Here is a 17902-nt window from a genome sequence, read left to right on the forward strand (position 1 = left end):
CTAATGATGTGATCCCGTTATCAACGACATCCAATGTCCATAGCCAGGAAACCATGACTATCTGTTGATCACAACGAGCTAGTCAACTAGAGGCTCACTAGGGACATATTGTGGTCTATGTATTCACACGTGTATTACGATTTCCGGATAATACAGTTATAGCATGAATAAAAGACAATTATCATGAACAAGGAAATATAATAATAATACTTTTATTATTGCCTCTAGGGCATATTTCCAACATATACCCCTGCACTAGGGGCTTCACACGTATAAAATAAGAGACAATAAAGCTCAATTTTTCATATTTTACTTTACACTTTGTTTATTTCTATAACTTTTGTTCGGCACGCCCCTTTTTCAACTTAGTTGCTCTCTTTTTACAGATGAACGTCGTGCTGCGCCCGTCCAGGATACGGCACAACGGAGACACAGGCGCAGACGTGCAGTAGGGACCCGTTCCAAGGATTCTTTTCAGATTAAGACCCTGCGTAAACCTTTTTTACTGTCTCTTGTTGATACACATCCCCTGGTTCTATGACCAAGGAGGAGGCTGGCATCTTGGCATGTGGCCACGTCAGAATTCTTGCGCGTACCTGGACACTAGGGGCTTATACCTCAGAGCGTTACCTCGCCCGCTCTCATAAAGACCGAATACCTTAGGGAGTGTTCGGCGTCGCAAGTTTGGCCTTATATGCATCAGCTCCGAGTCATGATTTTGGTCAAATGTTGGGTTGCCCGGCTCCTGTGTTCGGCCGCCTTACATTCCGCTCTATCGGCTAAGGCGGCACCAAGAGAACTACTGCGATTGTGCCCTGGTTCAGCCAGGCGAGCACCTCAGTAGAGAAAGCCGAAAACCGACTGTCATGATATGGCATGAGACTGGTCAACCACTCGATGACTCTCCGGAATCTGTAGGATTCCTCCGCATTAATGAAGGGCCGTTTCCCGGCCAGGCACATACGCGCCCCGAATTCGGGCGAGCGCAGTCGCCACCAGGGGCTACCTAAATAGTCCCATTGTCAAGCTCCTATGGCTAAGTGAAAGTGTTAAAGCATTATAGTCTGGTTTCCTAGCCCGCTGCGCTATCACCTCCTTTGTAGGACCGAGACATTGGATTAAGTGTGAAAATACGCCTTCTGCGAGCACCCCCGCACTATGTGCGTGGGGGCTGAAGCCAACGACTGCAATCTTTCAGATTTTGTATATATATCTTAAAACGGCCGCACATGAGGTGTTCCAAATACTTGAAGGCACAAGTATAAAAGGCTACTACAATTCATCAAAATATTGCTTTATAATTACATATGCTATCAGAACATAGCATCCTTCGAGCACTGCGTCTCTATTACACGAGCGCCTTCAAGGACTTCCTGAAAATAGTGTTCGGAGGGTACTCGGCTTTTGTCCGAATCTCGGGATGCAACAACGGTGGTCTCCATCTCTGCCCAGTATGTCTTGACACGGGCAAGAGCCATCCGTGCGCCCTCTATGCATGCTGACCTCTTCATCACATTGATACGTGGCACCGCGTCAAGGAATTGCTGCACCAAGCTGAAATAACTCTTCGGCTCCGATCTCCCCGGCCACAGATGACCCGTGACGTACTTCATGGCGAGTCCGGACAATCTATTCAGTTCGGCCCATTGAGCCAGACGATCGTCCACTGCCAGTGGACGCTCTGGATTCTGGAACTGCGACCAGAAAAGCCTTTCCACTTCGCGATCTTCTTGATCTCGAAAGTATTCGGTCGCATCAGCAGCACTCGCTGCCAAATCCAGATAGGTGACCTCCGCACTCCACATCCGGTCTAACGGAGCAAACTTCGGATCGCAAAACTTCCTCCGCAGCATAAAGGGCTTTCCAGCCGCAATCTGTCCGGCCTGACACAGCTCCTCCTTTGTAGCTCTCATCGCAGAGCGAGTGTCCTTGGCATCAGCAACGGCCTTCTCTAAGTCCGTCTGTCTCGCTCGGTCTCTTTCTCAAGAAACTTGCAACGGTCAGCAGCACTTTTAACTTCATGGCCATCACGGCCATCTCCTTCTTGCTTCGGCAGTGAGCAGCCTGTTCGGCTCTCAGCTCTTCAAGGGCCTTCTCGGCAGCCGCATCACTTTTCCTGGCTTGTTCCTTAGCTCGGGCAAGTTCCGCCCAAAGACTCTCCACGGCGGCCGCACCATCTGCGTCAAGCACACACATTGTAAGATACTGGCATAAAGCTCCTCTTACCAGATGCCGCCCGAGGAATTGCATACCTTGAGCCTCATCAAGCCGCTCGTTGACGAGCGCGATGTCGGCATCTGCCACGTCAAGTTGCCGCTTTAGTTCGGCAAAATCATCAGTTCGGCTCGATTCCGGACACTTCGCCACCTGTATACAAAGGCGACATTTTAGACCTGGGATTATGATCCTCTGCGCGCCGTCAATTTTTGACAACGCACAGAGTCTCAGGGGCTACTATCTACACAGGGCGCATCTTGTTTATGCGCAACTGACAAAGAAGTACATTATCAAACGTACCTCAAAACCCGCCAGCAAACTTCTGAGGGCCTCATGCAATCCGCTTTCCGCGGACGAAATCCTTCCAATCACCGTACCCATCAATGCACGGTGCTCCTTTGAGATAGAAGCTCGCCCCATCAGAATCATCAGCTCCTCTGACCGCGCATCGGACGGTGCCGGACTCGTCCTATGACCTCCATCGAAGGCCGGACGCGGAGAACCTTGGGGGGACATATGGCTACCTTCCACCCCTACTGGATTCAGAGAAACCCTCCACGACGACACCTTAGGGTCGCCCGCCTCGCCAGGCGGTACGGCAGGGGGAGGCGTTCCACTCTCCATCATCTCCGGAAGAAGATCCCCCGAAGGCGAGCTCTGCTGAGAAGGGCTGAGGTCCGAGCTACAAAGTAAAATTTCGGTTAATCTTCTCAGATAAAAAGCAAGGATTTCTCTCATCCCTCTAAAGGAAAATCTTTCTCTACTTACGGCTCGCTGGAGGGCTGATCCCTTTGAGGGCGTAGTTCGGCAGAGGATCTCCCCGGCATCGGACCCTCTGACGAGGACTTTTTCCCCCGCTTTGAGGCCATGGTCTCCGGGTCGTCAGAGGCGGCCCTCTTCTTCCCCTTAGGAGAGGAATTGTAGGTTCTTCCCTTCGGAGCAGCCTCCTTTGAGGAGGCCATAGTTTCCTTGTCCTCCCCCTCACTTCCCTCCAAAGGCACGATCTTCAACATCCTGACTAGCACGGGATCCGGCCTGGTCTCAGGAAGGGGAGCCGGACACCTGATCAGCTTTGCCTTCGCTATCCACTCCTGTTTAAAAGGACAGCTCTTTTAGGGGCGAATTTATGACAATTTTACTGATAGCGAGTCCGGGCACAAGGTTACTTACTTGAGTATCCGGGCAATTGCAGCTTAAACCTGCGTCCTCAGTCAAATCCGGACACATTGCTTGTGATCCGAAGAACATTTTATACATCTCCATGGGCATTGCGCCCATAAAATGCTGGAGAGCTCATGGTCCCTCCGGATTAAACTCCCACAGACGAAGGGAGCGACGTTTGCCGGGCAGTGTTCGGCGAATCAGCATGACCTGCGTCACCTTGACCAGGTTGAGGTATCTTTCTAAGAGATCCCTAATGCGGCCCTGCAACAAGGGCACGTCTTTGTATAACCCCCAATCTAATCCTTTGTTGACCCATGACGCTAGCCGTGGTGGGGGACCCGAGCGAAAGGCAGGAGGCGCCACCCACTTGCGCTCCTGGGAGCGGTGATATAGAACCACTCTCGTTGCCACAAGCCGAGCTCCTCTTGAAAGGAGCCCTCGGGCCATGGAGCATCAGCATTCTTACTTATGACAGCGCCTCTGCACTCTACGTGCTGTCCCTCGATCATCTTCGGCTCCACTCCAAAAGTCTTGAGCCATAATCCGAAGTGAGGAGTAACACGGAGGAACGCTTCGCACACAATGATGAATGAGGAAATGTGGAGGATGGACTCTGGAGCTAAGTCATGAAATTCCAGCCCATAATAGAACATCAGCCCCCTCACGAAGGGATCCATCGGGAAGCCTAACCCCTGAAGGAAGTGAGACATGAACACTACACTCTCACCGGGCTGGGGACTGGGAATAGCCTGCCTTTGAGCAGGCAACCTATGCAAAATTTCGGCGGTCAAGAACTTAGCCTCTCTCAGCTTTAGCACGTCCTCTTCCGTGACGGAGGAGGGCATCCATCGGCCTTGGAGGTCGGAACCGGACATTGTCGAAGGTCCGAAGCGCCTGGAATCTGGAGCCTAGGGTGTTGGAACTCGAGGCGACGGGCGAACTTGTTTTGAGATTGGAGAAAAGGAGTAAGGCCTTGGTCTCTTTATAAGAGGTTGAATACTAGGAGCCCTCCCCGTAACCGTTTGGGACTCGCCTTTAATCGAGAAGACATGCTAACGGGCATGATTGGGTTACCCACGTCCGTATTGGTGAGAATCCCGTAAATAAAGGGGACACAATCTCTTCTTTGACAAGACGTGCCAAGGAAACCGCCTCGCAAAACACGCTGAGGTGGAAAAGTGAAAACGATTCGAGTAAAGGCTTGGCCATAGTGTGATGTCACGCTGCGGAATACGTCAGCGGATTAGATTTGTGTTAATATTATTCTCTCTGTGGCAATACGTGGAAACTTATTTTGCAGAGCCGGACACTACTCTTGGTGTTTACAAACTTTTATGAAGGACTTGGAGGAGGAACCCGCCTTGCAATGCCGAAGACAATCTACGCGCCAGACTCGTCGTCATTGAAGCCTGGTTCAGGGGCTACTGAGGGAGTCCTGGATTAGGGGGTGTCCGGATGGCCGGACTATACCTTCAGCCGGACTCCAGGACTATGAAGATACAAGATTGAAGACTTCGTCCCGTGTCCGGATGGGACTTTCCTTGGCGTGGAAGGCAAGCTTGGCGATGTGGATATTCAAGATCTCCTACCATTGTAACCGACTTTGTGTAACCCTAACCCTCTCCGGTGTCTATATAAACCGGAGGGTTTTAGTCCGTAGGACAACTTCATCATACAACAATCATACCATAGGCTAGCTTCTAGGGTTTAGCCTCCTTGATCTCGTGGTAGATCTACTCTTGTACTACCCATATCATCAATATTAATCAAGCAGGACGTAGGGTTTTACCTCCATCAAGAGGGCCCGAACCTGGGTAAAACATCGTGTTCCTTGCCTCCTATTACCATCCGGCCTAGACGCACAGTTCGGGACCCCCTACCCGAGATCCGCCGGTTTTGACACCGACACGGACCCCTTTAGAATATATCCAATTGCTGCAAAAGAATGAACTATTAGCATGTGACAAGCAAAATAAATAACAACCGGAATAAGCATGTGACAAGCAAAATAATGAACCACTTACTCTTTTCCCGTGGGCTCAATGAGCCACTTCTGCTCCTCAGTAGCAGGAACCTGCTTTGGTAGCTTTGCGTTGCCACGCAGCCACCCCTTGTTGTCAACCCCCTTACCGTCACCACCATCATCCCCGCCACCACCCTCCTCCTCTCCTGCCTCCCCCTCCCCAACCTCCTCCCCAACCTCCTCCTCCTCCTCCTCGCCTGCCTCCTCCTCCACCACCTCCTCCTCCTCCTCCTCCCTAGAGTGTACCTCACTAGAGGAGGGTACCTCACTAGAGGAGGGCCTCAAAGACAACACCCCTAAGTCGGTGAGGGTGCGCTCTTTCTGGCCGTGACCCCCTGTAGTGGCTCTTCCCCCAGCACCTCGTCCTCTAGAGGCTCTCCCCCCGCCCCCTCCTCCTCTAGGGGCACCTCTCCCTCGACCTCCCTGTGAGGAGTCATCGTCAAGTAGACGAGGGGGAGGATTACGTGCTCGACCACTCCGACTAGGCAGGCCGACGACCTTGCGTAGGAAACCCACGCCGTCGGCCTTCCCCTTGCCCATGTTCCACGAACCTGCATTGAAAAGAGAAAAAGCAATTAGTAAATTAATGAAATGAAGGAAAAGGCATGATAACAAACACATTAATAAAAATGCATAACATACATCTGCTAGAACCCATATGAATCATCACTGTTGTAACCTCTTTCTCGGTCCGTCTCATCATCACTATCAATCATATCATCTTCGTTGTCCGATGAAGGTGGAGGCTCTTCCTTGTCGTTAGCGTCTTCATTTAACATTTCTAGCATAAGTATGCCATTTTCATTAACAATGGTCTCACCATCATTCCGTGCATCGTCGATGTTTGGGTCCACATCATCATCACCCAATGGTCTAGCGTCATCGTTTCTAACCACATCATCATCATCATCATCAGGTTGCTCCTGATAGAACACTCCCTCGTATGTCATGGGGTTAATGTTGTAGTAATCGTCTTCATTCGGGTCTGGTAGCTTACCATGTGGCGACACCTTGAACACAACTTCCCAACCTTTTAGATACACTTTCTGGCATGGGTAAGGCGGATAATATACTTGTGTAGCTTGGGTAAGGTAGATAATATGCAATCAGTTGCGAGATGGCATCCAGCTGAGATATTTTCGCACCCGCATAAAGCGGTTTCTTCGACGAGGCCAAGACCTCCAAGAAGGCCTTTGCGGTTGCCTCCAGCTCCTCCGGTTCATTCTCTGAAGGTGTCGCATTTGCCGTTTCTGCAACAATGACATCATCTAGCATGTCCCTGACCCCGTCGTCCTCATATCCATCGATGTGTTGTCGCATCACCTCCTCTCTACCACGGTCCTGCTCGGCTATGTTTATCGGTGGCATGTCAAAGTTTGGCATATATCCGTGCGTGCGAAGGTGCTCACTCATGTCCGTCTGATTTCTACGGTGACGTCTGGCACATCTCGCACAGGGGCATGGTGGGATAATTCTCATTGGACGACGGAATATCTCCTTCAAATACACATCGGTTTTCGTGGTCCACTCTGATGTTACTCGATTCCGATGGATAAAACCACTGTACATCCACTGATTATCTGCCATCCTCTACTTTTTTGCAAGCCACACAACATAATTAAGGATTCACTTAAATTAATCACATCAAAATTTCAGTTTCTACCGTGTTGAATCCACCTACATCTCTAATAGGTAAAGATGGGTACTAATCCCACCCGAGGATGTGTAGATTGAGTATGTTCTCCATTCTACCCCATTCCGAGACAAAATTTCAGCAGCACCTCCCCGCTGTTCTCCAGATACACGTTTCGGAAAATAGCTGAGAGAATGTGCTCCGGAGAACAATGGGGAGGCGCCGCCGAAATCCTGTCTCAGAATGGGGTAGAACATGGAGAACATACCCAATCTACACATCCTCGGGCTATCCATGGAAAACGTTGGACAATCCGAAAGAGCTGCGGTGATAAATATGCAATTGAATGCATATTTATTGATGCAACCCTTTCGGACAGGAGACGCCTAGGTTACGCCACTTGACTTGAGAATGAAATCTAGTGATATGAAAAAATGGCGGAGATGGACTTGTAGCTCACCCTCGGTTGTAGAGGAAGTAGTCGAACAGCAGAGGGATGCTCAGGGGGACCAACGCGTCAGACAACGGTCACTCCAATGAATGCAACACCACAAAGCCTGCAAATTCCATCACGACAAATAATTAGAACATCACAACTCATAGAGCATATTTAAAACATTTAAACATGCATTCATTCATTTTTGCATCATGTAGGCAAAAAAACTATAGGGACTCATCATCTATTCGTCACATATTCATCATCATCATCTATCCATCTATATATCATGATGTAGTATCCACTCATCTATCCATCTATATATCAACAACAATTTTTTTCTGAACTAACCTATCAACAAAATTTTTATATCTTATAATCCATCTATCTAACTATTTATATATCTAACTAATCTATCCATCTAAACCCTGACTAACTAACCTAACGTAGCAGCAGGAAGCAGCAACCAGCGGCAGCAGCAACCAGCGGCAGCAAGCAGCGGTGGCAGCAAGCAGCAAGCGGCAGCGGTAGCAGCAAAGCAGCAGCAGGGGGCTCACCGGCAAAGCAGAGGCGGGGCGGCGACGAGGTCGGGGTGGAGAAGGGCGGCGACGGGCGGGGCAGTGGCGTCGGCCGCCGGCACAGTCGGGGACGGGGCGGCCGCAGCCGGGGATGGGCCGCCGGGGATGGGCTGGCCCGGCGGCATCGACGGCGGGTATTGGGGCGGCGCGGGCACTGGGGGCGGTGCGGCGGCAGTGGGGGAGGGGATAGGGGCGGTGCGGACAGTGGGGGCGGTGCGGCGGTGGTTGGGGAGGGGATGGGAGCGGCGCGGGCAATGGGGGGCGGCGTGGCGGCGGTGGGGGATGGGATGAGGGCGGGGGTGGGGCAGCGTCGCAGTTGGGGGAGGGAATGGGGGTGGCGGCGCGGTGAGGGTCGGGATAGGGCGGCGGCGGCAGCGAGGGTGGGGCAGCGGCGAGGGTCAGGGTAGGGCGGCGGCGGTGGCGCGGGTGGGGATCGGGGTCGGGCGGGGGGGAGATGGTGCGGGGGAGGAAGAATGAGTGGAGGCGGTGGTTGTGGCTGTGGATAAGGTCAGCCTATGCCGACGGCTTAGCCGTCGGCATAGATGGACATGCCACGTGTCAATCTATGCCGACGGCTAAGCCGTCGGCATAGGTACTTTACATTTTTTTTATTACGGCATATTTTTATTTTTTTTATTACGGCATATTTATGAGCTCCGGTATTCATTAGACTTGTGCTAAGAACATGGACAATTATGGTGAAATGTTCAGTTACCGGCCCGGTGCCCGGGTGTAAGCTGTGGTGGCCGTTTCCCCCCTCCGAGACATGGCGGCAGCGATGCCCGTGAGGGAGGCACACCCCGAAGCCGCGTGTCGGGTGCCTGAGCGTGCCCTAGGGGGGTAGCAATGCCACTGGAGCGTCGCACTGGGACCTCATACATGCGGGGACGCACCGGGCCCTCATACATGTATCCACCCGGTTGTGTAAGGTCAGCCCATAGGAACACTTTGGAGCAACATCCGCCACAACATTTCCAGACTTGTGAGAGGCCGCCTACGCAAGATTTGGCCCCGCTTATTCAACCCCGCATGTATGAGGGCCCGGTGCAACACTCCGGTGGCATTGCTACCCCCCAGTGCCCCCGTCCCGCCTAACCCTGTAGCGTTTGACCACGGGATCTAGCCCTTTGACTTTGCACGGACGGGCTTTGACCAGTGGACCTCCCCACCCGGTTGTGTTAGGTCAGCCCATAGGAACACTTTGGAGCAACATCCGGGCTAGACCCACAGCAAGATCCCCTCCGCGTAGACCCGACGCGTCCGTTTCCCCCCTCCAGGTGCCGGCGGCGGCGCCGTCCGTGAGGGGGGCACGCCCCGGACACGCGTGCCGGGCGTTTGCAACCGCCACAACACTTCCAGACTTGTGAGAGGCCGCCTACGCAAGATTTGGTGGCATGCTAGCCCCCGAAGGCCGCCGGCCACAGTCGTAGACGCATGAAGGGCAATCCGCGTAGAGGGAATTTTTCGGATACTTCTCCATCACCCAAAATTATGAAAAAATACCATCGTTCCTATAGCACATGTGCCCACGTCGTGCAAAAAAACTCATGATTTTATCGCGCTCCGAGTATTTAGTAATATTGACGCCGCATCGTTACCGCAGAACGTCTACTACCGTGTCATCGCCGTCCGTGAGGGGGGGCCACGCCCCGGCGACGCGTCCTGCCTCTTCGAACATGCCACCACACCACCCCGCATGTATGAGGGCCCGGTGCGACGCTCCGGTGGCATTGCTACCCCCTAGTGCCCCCGTCCCGCCTAACCCTATAGCGTTTGACCACGGGATCTAGCCCTTTGACTTTGCACGGACGGGCTTTGACCAGTGGACCTCCCCACCCGGTTGTGTTAGGTCAGCCCATAGGAACACTTTGGAGCAACATCCGGGCCAAACCCACAGTAAGATCCACTCCATGTAGACTCGACGCGTCCGTTTCCCCCCTCCAGGTGCCGGCGGCGGCGCCGTCCGTGAGGGGGGGCACGCCCCGGACACGCGTGCCGGGCGTTTGCAACCGCCACAACACTTCCAGACTTGTGAGAGGCCGCCTACGCAAGATTTGGCGGCATGCTAGCCCCCGGAGGCCGCTGGCCACAGCCGTAGACGCGCGAAGGGCAATCCGCGTAGAGGGAATTTTTCGGATACTTCTCCATCACCAAAAATTATGAAAAAATACCATCGTTCCTATAGCACATGTGCCCACGTCGTGCAAAAAAACTCATGATTTTATCGCGCTCCGAGTATTTAGTAATATTGGCGCCGCATCGTTACCGCAGAACGTCTACTACCGTGTCATCGCCGTCCGTGAGGGGGGGCACGCCCCGGAGACGTGTCCCGCCTCTTCAGACATGCCAACACACCACCCCGCATGTATGAGGGCCCGGTGCGACGCTCCGGTGGCATTGCTACCCCCCAGTGCCTCCGTCCCGCCTAACCCTGTAGCGTTTGACCACGGGATCTAGCCCTTTGACTTTGCACGGACAGGCTTTGACCAGTGGACCTCCCCACCCGGTTGTGTTAGGTCAGCCCATAGGAACACTTTGGAGCAACATCCGGGCCAGACCCACAGCAAGATCCCCTCCGTGTAGACCCGACGCGTCCGTTTCCCCCCTCCAGGTGCCGGCGGCAGCGCCGTCCGTGAGGGGGGGCACACCCCGGAGCCCCAAGTCGGGCGTCTATGCATGCATGAACACTTTCACATATGCATCGGGACCCGTGCGATGTTTCAGTGACATAGCTACACCCCGAATCCCCCCACCAACCAGAATTCCTTCCATGTCGACCGTTTCCCCCCTCCGTGACACGGCGATAGCAACGTTCGTAACGGGGGGCAATCGATATACCATCGGGTATGTTTTTTTAGATAAGGCGTAATTATCTTATGCAAAAACAAAAACTAAAATAAAGTAAAAATAACAAAACAAAGTAAAAATAAAAAAATAAAGTAAAATACACGTATGCCGACGGCAAGGCCGTCGGCATATCTGTGCACACACGGAGGTTGTCCCACGGATCGATGACGTGGCGTGACACACGGATCGGTGACGTGGCAGAGGGGCCTATGCCGACGGCTATGCCGTAGGCATACCTCTGCCACAGATATGCCGACGGCCGCCGTTACTGCCCGTCGGCGTAGGGTCAACGCCGTCAAATGGTCAGCGCTGACCAGGCAGGGGGGCCCGGGCTATGCCGACGGGCCCCGTAGGCGTATCTCGGGCGGTCCCGACGGCCTCGTCTATGCCGACGACCCTGTCGGCATAGATGGATGTATGCCGGCGGCTATTCTACGCCTACGGCCTATCCTTGGCCGTCGGCATAGGTCCATAGATGCCGACGGGGGCCGTCGGCATAGATTTGGCCGTCGGCAACCCCAGTTTTTCTGGTAGTGTGTGTGGGAGAAATCTTGCGATGGCATTGTTGTCCAATTGCCAGATGGACGGAAGAGATGGGCCGTTGTCCGAATACGATCATCATTTTGATATGTAGTACCTCGTAGAAATCCCAACTACGCCCGAAACAGTGCACATTCGTCTCTAAATACGATGATGAAATGCATCAGCCTCCGTACGTACAATGCTGTTGCAATGTTGCTCCATCGATCGCAGAGCAGAGCTTTCGATGATGCCGATGCCGGAGAATCCCTGCATTCCGATAAGCTTATGTGCTGTGCCCATTTACATGGCCAGCAGGCATCAGACGCCGGAGGCTTGAGAAGCTCTCTGTCTGTGTACGAAAAATAAATGATTCAGTCCCATGCAGTGTCAAAAACATTCTTATATTATGGGACGGAGGGAGTATTTTTCAGTCAGATGGCTGCTGCTAAGTAACTGCTGTTGTTCTTCCTCTGTAACCAGGAAGTGATGATATGATGAGTGTGGGTAAACATGATGACCGCATGCATGCATCGTTTACCACAGATAAACTAGCCTTTGGGGCTTTGGGCAGTAATGACACATCAACAAGACAATCATGAAGATCCAAGGAAGAAAAAACTATCATCTGAACAGCATATCACAATGAACAAAAAAGACAGAACTTCCACTGGTAAGCTCTACAGCAACTAATATTACGGCATAGGGCGACCGTTTTACTGGCATGCCCATTGTAGAGATGAACTGGTAGTTACCAACAGCTCTAGTGTATTAAGCTCTGCAAAATACCACAGCTGCAAATCGGAGTCGAACGACAGACTGGCAATACGGACACACGGGATATCCACGTTGTAAATAAAGAGCAATAGTTTCACACTTTATTCAACTGGTCTATCTGGTAGATCACATGCTCAACAACACCAAGTTATAATATCATGGAGATTGAGGAAAATAAACAGCACCGCAATTCATGAATCTTAGGGTAGCAATATCTTAATTACCTCAACAAGGTAGATACTCTTTCAAATGACTCTGATCACACCAAATCCACTCTTTCAAACAAGCATGCTGCAGAATTCAACACGGGGCGGGCATCCATGGAGTAATCTGGCATCCATACTATACTACAGACTACAGACATTGTAATTTTGCAGCTCTAACAGCACACAAACAGACTGGTAGGTAAGGTAATAAAACAATACATGACACTATCTCCATGTATAGCAGATGGAGATAGGTAATGAACAATACAGACAAGCATGAACCAATCCGGGGAAAGCTAAGGATATGAACGGCAGATGGGTAGCAATACAGACACACAGGATTATCACCATGTACAAAACAACACGGAGATAATGACTTCTCAGGTTATTCAGCTGGTTGTATTTCTTGAGGTCGAGAGGTAGATGCCCCAGCAGCAGCAGCTTCATGAGGCCTCCGGCGTCTCAAGGGTGGTGGGTCCTCGCTCCCAGGTACCTGGTATATCACATATTCACATAGTTAAAATATATCTCCAAACCTGGCATCCTTGAAGAACAATAACACTATAATACCATGAGTGACGAGACGATATATAGACGGAATATCACAATTAATGAACGAATAATAAAAGAACTTACATGAATAAGAAAATAAGCAATAAAGATGGAATGCAGAGTGGAAATTGTCTTCATAACATCATAAGCATCATTTCTCAAACAATGGCTGCTGGTGCTAACCTGGGAAGTCAATGGAGTGACCCTGGCATTTCCTCCACTTGAAAGTTCCGTCCTCTGCAACCTCTCCGGTAAGGTCTCCATCCCCATGTGCGACAACAGGAGACAGATATACGTGAGCAGCTCCCCACCAGTGCCCAAACTCTTGGCATGTAGGTACCCTCGGCACCTACTAGCCGAGAAGCAGAGCATCTCCACCCACACGCCTTCGATCACCTTCCACATCTTCTCATCACGCATTTGTAGCAGCCCATTGGCAAGATTCCATGCATCATGGACAAAACCTTCTTGTGTAGTTGCATCTGTCTCCGCATCCAGTGGCAAGTCCGTATGTTCAACAACTTGTTCTCTGTTTTCTGTGGGCTGTACCTTCGCGATTATTCTCTGTGTAAATCCTCTTTCGATTTCCTTGAGCGATGGCCTTTTGACTGTGAAGAAGTTGCAGAATGGTTTATTGCACTTGAGGATCTCCATGAGCGAAGGCTTGCCGCCCTTGACAATTTTCTTGAGCGATGGATTGTCATCCTTGAGGATCTTCTTTAGCTCAGAATTGGCAGCTGTGAACAGATTTCGCCTAGTGCCTGGCAGTAGCATCTCAGGGTTGACAAACAGTAGGTACATCATGTAGTTGGAGATTTCTCTGCACTGGACGGCTCTTTTGTGATGAGGAGATCTTTCACACCAAACAGCACACCCATGACCCTCACCGGAAGCATCTTGAATACACTGAGCAGTGGCACATTGGTGATCTGCTGATGCGCCCATGTAGTAGAAGCAGAAATCCGTTGCGATGTGCCAGAGAAGAACACTCTCATCGAATGGCTTCCTTAAGCTGCAACTGAGATCTTTGTCGCAATTGTTGGACTGAAGAGTCCATTGCCCCCTGCGATCGTTGAACTTCCAGTAGCTGTCAGTATCTTTTATTTGATCTTCCCACCCCATCTTCACATACTTAAGAACCAGATCTAGAATTGCAAAGGATAACTTGCAGGGCTTCATGGACCAATGTTGGTCAAGAAAGTCTTTGCAGTTAAAGAAATTAACGATGCACATCTTCCTGGAGTGCCTTCTGTTACGAGCAAAGAATCCTACCAGATTAAATTGGCCTATGAGGCTATCTTTGACATTGAGTATGGCATTGAGAAATACCTTTAGAAAAGTAAATTTCGCAAAGGCAAAGGAAGCACAGGAACAGTACTCTAGCACTGCAGTACAGCAGAACAAGGCATATGTAACCTTGACATCATTATCATCATAATCTTCTCTGTGACTCTTGTGGAATAGGCCTATGGCTGCCCATGGCAATAAACTAGCCGATAACCGTATGTACAGAGAAAGAAGTTCCAACCCGCTCGGGTCTTCCTCTTCTTTAAAACTGCCGAGTATCTTTGATTTTGTGTAGAGAAGATTGAAAATGCTGAACAATCTATTCTGCAATAAAATGTATGCTTGTTTTCCATCAAGCACCCAAAAGGATTTTAGGATCACAAGCCGATCAGGATACGGCGATGCAAAATCCACAAATATCCTGTAGGTCTCAGGGTCCCCATTATAGTCATTATCTCGCCTTCTCAATCTTGGCTCTCTTTGGATTAGGTGGGTTCTCCTTTTCTCCATTATTTGGTTTACGTGGCTTCCCATTTTTTCCTTTATTTGGTTTAGGCGACCTATCCATGTCCTTGAGGTCTGAGGATGATGATCGGGCTCAAGATCCACAGTGGCAGCCACTCCTTGTGTTTGAGTTCGATGGTTGGCCTCAAGGTCCACCACACTATCTTCTCCTTGTGATTGAGAAAGATAATTGTCAGCCCCATGGTCGACCGCATCACCTTCTTGTGCTTGACAACCAGGGTCGGTCTGGGCAAAAGCCCTTGCCTTTTGCACGTAGTCTTCAAGCGAATTGATCTCGCCTTCTCTGGTGGCAGTTCTCCTCGGAGCATGACCGGAAGAGCTTACTAGGCTATTAATGCTAGCACTCTTGAGAGCCCAGGGCTTCTCTATGCATTTGAGAATCCCAGGGACGAAGAACAAGATTGATGCCTGCAACAACCTCTTGTCGCCTCCTGGCCACGATTTGCAGAACATATAGATAGCTACAGTGACCTGGGACACGGCTGTGAGGATGTGCCGCGTCCACAGCTCATTGTCTTCGATATTGTAGGCGGTTATGAGGTCCTGCCCTCCGAGGTGCATCAGGAGAACTGGTGCCCACACCACCTCCAGGATGCTACTGTTGTTTGCAGAAGTACCACTACCATGATCCTGACTCCTTTGGCGGTTAAAGAGGGTGGCCAGGGCGTATATGGCGACAGCATCGCTGCCTTGGTATGCGAGCCATATGATGGATCTGTACCAGGAAGGAATAGCAAACTTACGCAAGGGAGCGGAGCAGAGCAGGAGGTACTGGATGAAGAGGCTGCTGAGGACGAGGATGCGCAGATGCCACTCCTCCCACCATTCCACAGCACCTGATATACCCATGACTGTGTCTAGCTCTCCCTCGCTCGCTCACAAGCACAAAGTGAGAGGCCGATTCATCTCGCACGTTGACCCAGTGTGTATATATGCACATGGTTAGCAGTAACCACTCCAGCATTATCTCCTTGTTGCCTACTGACTTTTCATATGGTAATCACACTTAGGATGGCTAGCTCAACCATATCTTTTGCTCTACTTTGCCCGGCCGTATTTTGTATTTTTGTTTGACCTGACCAAACCAAATTACTCGTTAAAAGCTTCAGACCTAGATGATCTGCATTGCTATAATCAAGCAGATCAAACCAGTTTATTCGAGCTGAAAAAGATGCATATTTCCAATTCGTTTTCAAAAAGGTGGAGCAATACTATGATATTGTTAATACTAGCAGTAGCGGGTGGATGAACTCGAATCGACGAACCTGCGGTAGGTAGATCCCCTAAACTGCCGCCCCTCTCTTCATTGCCGCACGCCATTTCCTTCCCCTCCCTCCTTGCTCCGTCCCCCGCTGCCGCCATCTGCTACTCCAGCCGCCGCTGCCTATTATTGCTCCGCCCTTCACGCCGCTGCCGCCGCTCCGCACCATCCGGCCTTCCTTCTCCGCCGATCTGGAGAGATAGGAGTCCCGACTCTGCGGCTGCCGCTCCTCCCATCCGCTTGCTGCCTTCGGTGGGGGTCGACGGAGCCGGTGTCCGGCGGCTGGCGGCCTCACCGGTCCACAGCAGTGATTTAGGGCATCTTTCTACAAAAAACTGATTTGGGTAGGACAAGACGGAAAAGGAGGCCGTCGGAGACAGAAAAATTAGTAATTTTAGTTTTAAAAAAATATTATTAGGAAAATATATCTTTTCCTTTTGCAGTAGGAAAAACAAATCCTTTTTTATTGCAATGGCCGAAAAATAAACCCTAGAGTGCAATTTATAGAAACATAAAATTATCAAAAACGCTTCTCTTTCAGCCGACTGATCTTCTGGAGCGCCTCCTTGTCTGTTGGATCTTCTTTTGATTAAAAGACCTGCAACAATCCTATTCATAGGTTAGCTTTTTTCAACTCAAACCATGTTGAGCAAGAGAAGGTTTGTTGTGCGGTGACGGCGACGAAAAAACAGAGGTCCCCGTCTACGTGCAGCGCCGCACCTCCATCTTCCTTACCAGATCTGGCAACCTACGGCACGACTCCCGTCAGCACCTTCTCATTGCCAGCACGTCCTCGCCTCTGTCTCCTTCCTCTCCTTCCATCCATGGCGCTGTCGACGACCCGACGGGGAGCTCAGGGGTTCTAGCACGCCCTGCCAGCCTCCTCCAGGCGGGAGCAAGCTTCCGGTCATGGCCGACAACGCCCCGCACCCAACATAATGCTCTCGTAGTCCTGTTCTCTCCATATCTATCCAGACGGGATCGATCCACTGACAATATATAGGGGCTCTTGTTGCAATGGTGCCGCCGTGTTCGCGGGCCGCGCGGATATGCTTTTTTTGCAATAGGGGTCCTGTTGCAAAGGTGTCTGCAATAGCACCTATGTCGCAAAGATCGAAGGAAAATGAAAGGTTCGGGAAAAGAAACTAGTTCGAAAAATATTTTTCAACAAGGCTTCCGTTGCAGAGATCAGAGAAAAAAAGAGGAAGATTGCAACAAGGCCGTTGTTGCGGAGAGACGACCACAACACTGAGCTTGTTGCAAGATGTGACGGTTATGTGTGCATCCATCCAACAGTCTGGGAGGTCGATCTTTCAAGGGCATAAACCGGTCGATGCGTAACATGACCCTCAATATTATTTGTATGGGCTCAATTCAAGATATCAAGATCATAGAGCCAATCTTCCACTTTCTCGGTATTTTGATTCTATAAGAAAACAAACTATTGCTGTCGCATGAAGTAGCGAGTGTGTTGCCACTCTCTAGATCCAATTTCCGCTTCCCTCTGTCCCTGGCCTACGATTCAGCGCCATGGGCACAGACGAAAGGTGATTGTTGTCTTTTTCTGGTTTATATATCTCTATAGTGATAACAACGCTTTGTCTTAGAATCAGATAAACGTCCTACGGCTGCAATTTGATATCAGTGGCATTTGGTTGGCTTTGCCAAGGAGCTTATGAGTTTTTGTCTTTGTCGGTCTTTTGACGATGAGTAGGTTTTTGTTGATGCCCTATGGTGTTGCTTTATGGGCATCATCTTCAATGGCCCCTTCTTTCCAAGCCTCCATGAACAAGGTCGTCGGTAGGTGTGGCAATGTTTGCATGGCCGTGTGCCTAGGTCGAAGTGGTTTCCCCATCGATGTGCATACTAGGATTGCC

The 17902-nt window shown here is 50.8% G+C and overlaps 1 protein-coding gene across 1 annotated transcript; it reads right to left on the reverse strand.

Moving 5' to 3' along the window:
• Window positions 1-12388: 12388 nt before the first annotated feature.
• LOC123107711 (uncharacterized) lies at window positions 12389-16355 on the reverse strand. The gene is made up of 3 exons (XM_044529656.1): window positions 16030-16355; window positions 13136-15839; window positions 12389-12893 (listed from the first exon to the last, which is right to left on the reverse strand). The coding sequence occupies exons 2-3, from the start codon at window positions 15611-15613 to the stop codon at window positions 12786-12788; spliced, it is 2586 nt and encodes an 861-aa protein (XP_044385591.1). The 5' UTR covers window positions 15614-15839; window positions 16030-16355; the 3' UTR covers window positions 12389-12785.
• Window positions 16356-17902: the final 1547 nt, after the last annotated feature.

This window comes from Triticum aestivum, chromosome 5A, assembly GCF_018294505.1.
Source record: "Triticum aestivum cultivar Chinese Spring chromosome 5A, IWGSC CS RefSeq v2.1, whole genome shotgun sequence".
Taxonomy (NCBI): Eukaryota; Viridiplantae; Streptophyta; class Magnoliopsida; order Poales; family Poaceae; genus Triticum; species Triticum aestivum.